This window comes from Augochlora pura, chromosome 8 (assembly GCF_028453695.1).
Source record: "Augochlora pura isolate Apur16 chromosome 8, APUR_v2.2.1, whole genome shotgun sequence".
Taxonomy (NCBI): domain Eukaryota; kingdom Metazoa; phylum Arthropoda; class Insecta; order Hymenoptera; family Halictidae; genus Augochlora; species Augochlora pura.
Window position 1 is genome coordinate 8,148,483 of NC_135779.1, and position 10,639 is coordinate 8,159,121.

General features: G+C 43.8%; 1 protein-coding gene across 1 annotated transcript; it reads left to right on the forward strand.

Annotated features, from left to right (window-relative positions):
• The first annotated feature begins 6,704 nt into the window (after nucleotides 1-6,704).
• Nucleotides 6,705-10,187, forward strand: Hs3st-a (Heparan sulfate 3-O sulfotransferase-A). Its single transcript, XM_078189044.1, has 2 exons — nucleotides 6,705-7,202; nucleotides 9,570-10,187. The coding sequence occupies exons 1-2, from the start codon at nucleotides 6,705-6,707 to the stop codon at nucleotides 10,185-10,187; spliced, it is 1,116 nt and encodes a 371-aa protein (XP_078045170.1).
• The last annotated feature ends 452 nt before the right edge of the window (nucleotides 10,188-10,639 follow it).

The following is a 10,639-nucleotide window of genomic DNA, read 5'->3' on the forward strand; positions in this document are numbered from 1 at the left end:
TAATCGTCGAATTCATCCATAATCATCCAATTTGTTAGTAATCGTTGAATACATCAATAATTGTTGAGTTCCTTGATGATAGTTGACTTCCTTGATCATCGTTGAATTCATCAATAATTGTCAAATATATTAATAATTCATCAATAATCATTGAATTATTTACCTCATCAATAATCATTGAATTTCTGAGACAATCTTACGAAAATCGAATAAACCTTTTAAAACTCCGCTTTACCAAACCAAACACGTCGTACAATAAAAATCAAACAAACGCGTCGGTATCGCTCGTTAACGTCCAACAATTTTCAAGTAAGTGACGTAGTTGTTCAAGATTAGTTCCGAGGGACCGTCATATCGAGGATATCGACGGTGTTCGAACATTGAAGAAACTGGTGACCGTCGGTGTCCGTTTCGCTAACAGTATTTAATTACAAGTTTGGCGCAGAAGTTCGGCGAACATTGTGAAACCGAAGACACGTCGAATCGTCTTACGAGCGTCGTCGTAATTAGAATTTATCTCGATGAAACCGGCAAGATCAAAGGATTACCGGTTCGCGCGTGAAAGTTCTCCGAACTTTCCCGAAACTTCCGTATAAATTGGCGGCGCGCACAATTCCGGACGAAAAATAGTGAGGACGTTTTAGCGGCCACACCGTCGCAGACAGTGAACGCGAAAAATTCTAGCGCGCGTGTCTGGACGCAACATGGTCCAACCATTTTATGAGCCCGGTCCCGGTTCTTCGACCGTCCTAGCGAGGAGCACACTCGTAAAGCAATCAGAACCCTAAACCTTCAGCCATCAAGGCCCAACCATTCATTTCCCGTATTCTAGTAAAATAAGACTGAAATAGATATAACAAAATATTTTATTCCTCTGCTAGTGGCTACGGGTTCTTTCAGTGCGTCTACGCAGTTCGAATTCTCGCAATCAAGTGTCCCAAGATCTCTGCCTCGCCACCCGTCCTCGAATTTCCACTTGGGCCCCCTTTCTTCCAATGTTTAGGCGATCTCTCATCAGCGACCAAACAAACGCCGTAAGAATTCTCGGGACCAGCGAACAGAGGATCTTTTCCGAGCTTCGCTTTCAGTATACATATTTCTATACTTCAGTGTTATTTTACATTTTCATTTTCCACTTCCCTTGTCACTTCTCCTTCCTACCAGCTCATTATTATCATTACAAAGAGATCATTATATAAAAAATATTAGTAAACCACAAAGTAACCACGAGCACGACACTTCGACATCGCGTCGACGAAACACGACTTGATTTTGTTAATCAGTATAACGAAACTCCCATCCAAGGACATCCATACAGTTGCGGATCGTGGAATTGAGGCGCGGGCGAAAAAGGTGCTCGCGCCGCGAGCGAAAAAGGAAGCCCGAACACGTCCGATGTAATTAGCCGGCGGATCGGTTTCGCCGGGATAGAAATCTGACGAATGATTAACGGGCCGGCGGAATTAATAGCGGCGCTCGTTTGCGCAAACTGCGTCTCGAACCGCGCGGCGGCCGAGTTTTATCGATACCGGGCGCGGCGGTAACAATAAATCAACCGGAGAGAGAAGCCCGCATTCGCTCCCGCGGAACCGACGGATTTCACGGGGAAGAAGAAAATGTACAGATAAGAGTAATCACGCCGGGGTAACGCTGACATCGGCCGCCCGGTATACCCTAAGTGTCTGTTAAGTGAGATTAATTAATCATTTTCCTATGCAATTAGCTGCGGGAACGAAACCGTCGCGGTCGTGCCGCGTCCCAGAACGAAACAAATCACGGTTTTTATGCTCTACTGTGCTTTATCATATTGTACTAAATTGGTGCTGTATATTCTCACTATTGTACTGTACCGTGCTACGGTTATTTCTTTTACGCCACTTTTTGAAAATATACCGACGAAATGCGATCACGCATCCTGAAGTAATTACTAAACTGTGGATACTTGTATATTTATGGTACGTGCAGATTTTTAAAATAAAAAAGATGTCGAAATTTTGTAAAGTGACACATGAAAATGGGAATAGATTCGCTGTTTAATAATTTCTCACCATATTCTTCCTATAAATTTTTATGTAATTAAGTTGAAGAGTTAAAGTTCGTCATTAAACTGCGGTCTTCTATGGCAAATAAAACTTGTCTATTTAAATTGTGACAAACGAAAGTAAAATATAAGCTGTTTCTTAAAATTTTGACATTCTTAAAATCTTCTCATCTATCCACTATTTCATGTTTCATCCACACATATTTTATCAAAAATCCATAAAATCATTGAACATTCTATTATACAAACGTTCCAAAAATTCGAAGCGTCTCAGTCATGCATTATTTCTTAATTATACAGCCTAAATACCTTTTACACTACGAAATACAATATAAACTAATAATTTCGTTAGAGGGTAAGTGTAAATTGTGTAAACTGCAGCGCAAATTGCGCCGGGAGTTTTGCAATCGCAGAAAGTTGACGCCGTAAAAGTGAACATTTCTGATCGTTCTGTTGACACATTTATGCGGACCATAAAGACCGCGGTTTATATTTATTCGCAGAACTTACAAACGCATCTGGTTCGCGTGTGCGGCATACAAATGGCACTCTATCCGCGATCACGAATTCATTTCGTTCACAGAATGGTCAACTTATGAGTGCTCTGAAACATCCGCCCTCTTTTAAACACTCAGTCCCACTTAACCCCTTCACGTACCATTTTCTTCATAGTTACTGCGATCAAGAATTTTTCAATTGATATAATTTCTTAAAAGAGGCAGAACATTAACCCTTTGCGGTCGTATGTCCACTCTCAGCCACCAAAGCGATTTATTTATCTTTTTTCGTCTTTTTCATTTTTACATAAAATTAAAACATATTATTGTGTTACATATGTCTAAACATTAAAACGGAGTTAATAAATTTTGTTTTTCCTTCTTTTATTATTGTTATCTTATTGCTGTCCATTGAAAGAAAATTAATTACGACCAGCATGTCTTATGTATAAATTTAATACGACCGCAAAGGATTAATGTTTATTCCATGCCTGAATATATTTAAATGATTAAATATTAATAACAAGGGATTAGAATTTTATTCCAACTTTATAGAACCGAATAACATCCCTCCAATTTCCATTGCGAGTCGGACTCGTCAAAGTACGATAAGGGGTTAAACATGCATAAAATTAGCTCGGCGATCCTAAACGAACAGCATCGGGAAAACATAGTTTCCGAAAAAACAGAGAAACTAAGGACGATAGAACGCGGCGCGTTTTCAGCGGCCGAGTACCCCGGCTATGCTCGTCGGTTAATGCTTTATATGGCGCGCAAAAAATCGACGGATTATTGAAAAAAGTTCGCGAAATGGGCGGTTCGGGGCTGCGGTTCGAATCGCCGGGAGAACCAGTGACAAACCGCGTTGCTCTCCCGACATACGTGATCGCGAAACTTATTCGAGCCCGTTTTCCCCGGGTGAAGCCGGAGATGTTGCGGCGCGATGTTGCGACTCGGGAAACATCGGTTCCACAGGTTCCGCTCGAATCGATAAATCAACCCAGTTGCACGCTGCTTCTGCCTCGGGCAACCGACAACAAACCGCGATACACTGCGCGCCGCGTCGGCCGGGGATAATCGTGTGAAAAACAATCGACTTCGATAATTCCCTCCGGTAATGTATCGGGATGCGAGCGGAATCTCTTATCTCGCGAAAATAACCAAAGGATACGGGAACGACGAATTGTTAACGCTAAGCTTGTCTCACCGGTTTCACATTTTCTATTTGAGAGTTATTGAAATTCTTGAGAGACAAAGGATGTAAATTATTTCAATCTTGCAATGCTTGTGAAGCAACGCAGACTTTACTTGTTAAGTAGATTGATTGTTAAAATCTTGTGTCCAGGTTGCGCCGTTTTTTCCGTTCCAAATTTGATTTACTTCCGAAGAAGATTAATTAATTCTGAGATCTTTCCGATCTGTTTATTGTACTAACATTTAAGAATACGAATTACGAGTCTACAGGAAATGATGATGCAAATGGTGGCTTAAAAATGGAGGAGATCGTTGAGAAATTTGCGATGCAAAAGACGGCTTCATAATAAAATGGAGGAGATAGCGCAGAAATAACGATGCGAAAGACGGTTCGATGAAAAAAGAATAGAAAAGATATCTTAGAAATGACGATGCAAAGGAAAATTTAATAAAAATAACGGCAAAGACAATTCGGAATATAATTAAGTAGAATTAAATCGACAAGAATTGAAATCCCCCAAAAACAACGACGCGAATAAAAATGCGGAACTTGCAGCGATGAAAAGAAAGTCCTCGGCAAATTGTGGGACTGATTGAAGCCAGGAAGACGATTCGGGATTATAGGGAAGACCGCTGGAACAAATAATAATCGCTAAGTACCGTAATGGCGAAGAATCGAATAAGAAACTTTCGCTGTTCCGGCTAGGAGGGAACTTTCGAAAAACGAAGCTAACTGTGTCAGAATTATCCCCGCTAATGGAATCCGGTGTAGCCGCGTTCCACGAATTTTTCTAGGAACTACTTATTCAAGAAGTTCCGGGCAATAAAGTATACCGGGAAGTTTTGCGAAGCAATACGGTTCTCCAGGCCGAGTAATACTTGAAAATGTATAAAGAATAATCCCGGCGGGCAAAGTCAGCATTAACGCGGGGCTCGCGAATGTTAATGGCCGCGGAGGGACGAGGGGGGGTGGAGCTGAAGTGGACGAAGAAGCTGAAGAAGGAGAGATTATCGGAACTCCGGGCATGAAAATAGAACAGCTTAATATTTTCTAGTAAAAATGGTACGAGAGCGCGATCGAATAGTTGGAAAAATATTGGTTTACAGGAATAATGGTGTTTCTAGAAATGTACGCTCTGTTTGGGACTGTCATGGCGACCGAGCTTGTGGTGGCGCTGCGGCAGCTTAACTTACAAAATAGTGGAATAAACTTGAAGAATTTAAGTTATTTTTAATCGAGTTTTAAAGAAGTTAAACCGTTTTGGAGGATGTACACTTCCTCCTTCCTTTCATAAACTGTAAATTTAAACGTTATTCCGTGTGCTCGAATCCTTTACGACACGAATTTCTTTTTAAACCACATGACAAATAAACATAAAGATTAATTAGTGGTGAATGATTGAAATTACTATCTACATCGAAAGATCCCGTAAAAGATCAATCTATCTGCGATTTAACCCTTTGCACTCGATTTTAAGCTTAGATCTAAAATTGTTATTTTGATCAGCTGTAGTATAGTACTTAGTATAATTTGCGCATGTTAGATTGAGTCTTGTGACTCGTAAAACTGTTACGCTTTTAATAGAAGGATCTTTAATAAACCCAACATTATTTTGTTAATTATATAACAATTTTCATTGGCGCTTCAAAGGCGCCACTCGAGTGCAAAGGGTTAAATAAGATTTAGAACGAAGATTTCATTATTTCGTTAGAAAAATCTAGGAACAGAAGCAAAAGGAACATAGTAAGAAAAGAAACAAAAATTTTATCAGGAAATGAAAACAGTTTGTAGGTCGACGATTTTTCGAAAACCAAAAAAGCCATGGATCGTGTACTTCGCAGAGGATTTTCGTCGATCGCCAGCAAAGATCGATGCTCCCTCCCTCTTCCTCGATATTAAAATCATCTCGATGGCGTTCGGGTTACTTGAAATTCGGCGACGCGCGTGCCGGCAACACGCAATATCGACATTAGTTGCACGCGCCGCCTATAATTTATGCGCTCCACGCCACAAGAATTATTAAGACCCGTCGTACTTACTGATCATTACATGAATACTGATAAGAACGGGTTACACGGTCGTTGGCATGTGTTCAGCGGGCGATCAACGGGCCGCGTGCTACGACTTCATCGAATTTCATTCGCATTCGTCTTCCCTGTACACCTGTAATCGCCGCGAAAGGCCGCGCGCCGCGCCAGCTGATTTATTAACTCGCGAACGCGATCGGTGGCGAGACCCGTTCATGAAAACTCCTCGCGAACTTAACACGTACCGACTGCTAGTTCTAGCGCGAATTCTTGCTCGAGTTCGCGCCAACGATTCGATCTGCTTGGATAGACCGTGGTATCTTCCGGCGAAACGAAGATTGCCTGCATCGGTCGCGGGGAAACTTCTCCGTTTGTTCGACAATTTCTCGAAAAGCTCTTTACCATGCCTTGAACCTTATAGAAAAGGTACATGTACTAATGAACGAGGCAATAAAGATTCCAATCATTAGAAAATTTAGGAAGGCCTGTTTAAGAGATGTCCGAATATTAATGTCAGTTACTGTACATTGAAAATCATAGGCTCAGTCATTCTACTACAAAATAAAATTAGCCACAGTGCGCGATAAAAATTTGATCATAATATCGAATTACGTCAGAATACAAGGCACAAAGTCCTGTAGCTCTAGGTCGTTTAGTATTCTAGCAATAAATTGCCAAAGTACGTCGTGGTTAAATAGACCGTAAGAATACTAACATGTCATTTTTTAACTATTAAAATCGTTAACAAAAAATAATTCTATACAGCTCCTGCATTCTATAAGCAATACGCAAACTTTTTATTTTGCACAAAGATCCGCAATCTATCGATGAAAATGATGCCATACTATCCGCGAATCTTCTGTCGTTTTAATTTCAAGTCACTTTATAACGTCAGGACGTGTACAACGTTATAAAACAGGTGCAACGAATTTCTGTGCAGGTGGATGTCCCGCTCCGCCATGAGGCCGGCCGAGGGCGACGCTTCGGACTGCATCCTGGTGGTCGGCATATCCCGGCCGAAGGTGGCCGCCGCGTTCCTGACGGTCGTCCTCCTCTCCTTATTTCTGACCTTCCACATACTCTACGACAGCGCGGTGTACAGCCTGCACGCAGCATCGGCGATCGAGGGTCGCACCGTCGAGCTGGTGTCGCAGGTCAGATCGACGCCGCCCCTGCTCTTCTCCAGCAAGGTCCATTTCCCTCGCACCAGCCGTCACCTGCCGCAGGCCATCATCATCGGGGTGAGGAAGTGCGGCACCCGGGCGCTCCTCGAGATGCTCTTCCTTCATCCGCAGATCCAGAAAGCGGCCGGCGAGGTGCACTTCTTCGATCGTGACGACAACTATGGCAAGGGCCTCGAATGGTACCGGCGGAAGATGCCGTACTCGTTCAGGGGCCAGATCACCATCGAGAAGAGTCCCAGTTACTTCGTCACGCCCGAGGTGAGTCGTCGGTTCGGGCCACTGATTGGTCAGACTCAGGTTCGCAGAGAAATAAGTCAGATCTGGCTTTAAAGGAGTGGGGATACGCATGCGCTGGGAGTCCTATATAATGGCGTATGCGTCAGCTGTCCCCACTCCTTTAACGCCAGATCTGACTTATTTCTCTGCGAACGCTACTCAAACCATTATCAAACGTAATTGAACCCTGTTGAACATTGTCAAACGCTGTTAAGAGCTGTTAAACGTAGCCGGCATTTAAATTCCCGGCTTCTTTAAATATGCAATTCAAGAACGCTGTATAGTTTGTCGTACTTTTTATATAACCGAGTGGAACGTACTTAGCAAACATCACGACTGCAGAAATTTCTCTTCGTTTTTCGTCCTGGTGATTCTTTTTTCGAAGCGCATTCGTCATTAATCTTCGCCCTGGATTCCGGAAACTTTTTCTTGGAAAAGTACGCGAAGTAGCTTCTCGAAGGGATAACTTCCCCCGTTCCGTTCGGGCAATTCTTGTCTCGTAGAATCCACGGAAATTGAAATATTCTTAAGCGACGTAATGGAGGAACGCGATAACCTCCGGGCGAACTCTTAGGCGAACACCACGGTTATTGAAATACGCATTACGTTGGAAAGTATAAATAGCCGGTACTCGGAGCCCCGTGGTGAGAATGCAAATTTCTTCTCGACCGTATCGTTCGTCAGAGCGATCTCTTCGCAGAAGTGGCCCCTGACTGATCTTTTCGCGAGGCAGATCGCTTGTATAAAGAGGCGATAGAGTTTGAGAATCGTCTGCAAAATCTACGATCAGAGGCGACCATAAAACACGAATCCGGCGATTTCTACGGAAATAAGGCAATTTCTGTGAAGGCAACGCCAGATTATAATCACAAGTTGCTATACGCACCGTTCGAGACGCTGCTAGCTTTACGTACACGAGTCCGAACAAGATCGTTTAGCCAATCCGAGCTGTGTAGCACCGTCTTTAGAGTGCCTTGCGCCACCCTCATATCCCCGTTCATGAACTATAAAAGTCGCAAATCACTGCCCACGATTTTATGAGCCGGATAAGTTGCACCTTCGCCCGTTATTGATTCACGTGACCAAGCTGCCACGAGGATCTCGCTCCGCCTCGATGCAAATCCCAAGGAACCTATCACTCACTTCAGCTATCGAGCACTTCAGAAGAGTTTACTTATACTATCAAACATACAAAACACCGACTAGGTTGAACTGAAAATTCAGGCAGCGTGGCGACATCTTCAAATTCGCGAAGCATTAAAAGGGATTTTCTATTTCGTCCAGGTCTAATAAAAGACACTTTTTAGTAGGCGCAATAAATAGTTTAGTTACTTCTGATCCAAAATGGAATCTGCACAAGATTCCACCGATCAGACGGACTCCAGTAAGTTAGCTTCCACCAAGGCATCTCATAGAACAACTTTCTCTTCTAATAATTCAGGAGCCGAGTCTAAACATAGACTGACTTTACCAAACCAGCTTTTAATAGCCAAGTCTCATCAAGAACTGCCTCTCTGCTATTCTAATGAACTATTTTTTTCTCTAAAAACCCAGGAGACCTAGGTCTAAATCCAGCCTGACTTTGCGAAGTCATCTATTATCAAGGTCCTTATTGTTCTTCTTCTAGCGGCGCAAGACCCGAGACCAAATCCAAACTCGCTTCGCGAAGCCATCTATCACCGAGAACCTTGCTCCAAGGGCCAACTTCCTCTTTTAACACTAACCCGAAAGTAACTAATGTGTAACTAACACTTGTCGCTTTATGAGAACAACAGGACTGAATCGATCTACACATTTTGTCATTTTTGTTACGACGTGTGCTTAACGATAAACCTACAGAGAAGTAAAAATGACTGGCGTGTACTATTTTATAAGAATGATACCGATGATTTCACCTAGACTCTATGCTATTTTTATTATAGATTGTCCTTGAATTAAGAAATTTATTCAATGAATTCTAGTGAAAATTACTATAGAATTTTATCAATTTAAAATGAAAAATGTAGAATCGGTCATTTCGATCGCAATGGTTGGTTTTTAAAGTTAGAAAATTATTCTATCGTTTCCCATGAGACAGCATTTATAATCTCAACAATTTAGAAGTAAAATATAGATAACTGGTCAAAATTAATCTATTATTTCCTATAAAACAGCCCCTACAATTTCACCAATTCCGGAATAAAATACAGAAAACTAACAAATCCGACCGTCGCGGTAGGTGTCGCGTCAAAAATTCGAGAGACCCAAAATATTTTTCATCGCGCCAGATCCCACAAAGCCCGGTTCCCACCGAGAGGCTTCCCAAAGAACAATACCCGGCTCTAACAAACGAAATGCCTGTCATTGCAGGTGCCGGAGCGGATCCGCGCGATGAACGCCAGCGTGAAGCTGCTGCTGATAGTCCGGGAGCCGGTGACAAGAGCGATATCGGACTACACCCAGCTGCGAACGCACGCTGCGACCGCGTCGACTATAACGAACGGGACGCCACGCAGCGTGTCGCAGCAGCAGCAGCTGCAACAGCTACAGCTCCAGCAGCAGGCGACGCGCAGCTTCGAGGAGCTTGTAATACGGCCGGACGGCAGCATCAACGAGTCCTACCGGCCCGTCGCGATCTCCCTGTATCACACGTACATGCACCGGTGGCTGGAGGTGTTCTCCAGGGAGCAGATCCTGATCGTGAACGGCGACCAGCTGATCGAGGACCCGGTGCCTCAGCTGCGCAGGATCGAGAGCTTCCTGGGGCTGGAGCCGCGGATCGGCAGGCACAACTTCTACTTCAACCACACGAAGGGCTTCTACTGCCTGAGGAACGAGACCTCGGAGAAGTGTCTGAAGGAGAGCAAGGGCAGACGGCACCCGAGGGTCAGCCCCGTAGTCGTCACGAAGCTACGGAGGTTCTTCAACGAGCACAACCAACGATTCTACGAGCTCGTCGGCGAGGATCTCGGCTGGCCCGAAGAATAACCGTCGTAGAGCCGCCGCTGGCCCGCCTAGGACCTTGGAACTGGAGGAACTTGCGCGCGATGATGACGATGAACGTCGTCTTGGCGGGGCTCGGATCCCGAATACGGAAGAACGCTTCCTGAGGAGACGCTTTCATCTTCAACGAATAGAACTCCTAGCGCCTGGACCTTGCGATAGACGCTGCAATCTGGAAGATCGATGCAAATAATCTGGAAGATATCTTGAAAATGCCTTGAGATCAGGAGGATCTTTGTCACCTGAAGATACTTGCGAACTGGAAGATCCATGAGACCTAGAAGGTCCTTGTGATTGGCGAAACTCTTGAGACCTGGGAAGTCCTTGTGACATGGAAGATCCTTGCTGCCTGAAAGATCCCTGTAACCCAAAAGATACTGGTAACCTAAAAGATCTCTATGACCCAAAAGATCCCAGTTGCCCAAAAGAACCCAGTT

Bases quoted from the DNA above. Each gene is read 5' to 3' on its own strand.
- Hs3st-a (XM_078189044.1), top strand. From the start codon at position 6,705: ATGTCCCGCTCCGCCATGAGGCCGGCCGAGGGCGACGCTTCGGACTGC. The intron at 7,203-9,569 runs GTGAGTCGTCGG...CTGTCATTGCAG, and splicing joins GTTACTTCGTCACGCCCGAG to GTGCCGGAGCGGATCCGCGC.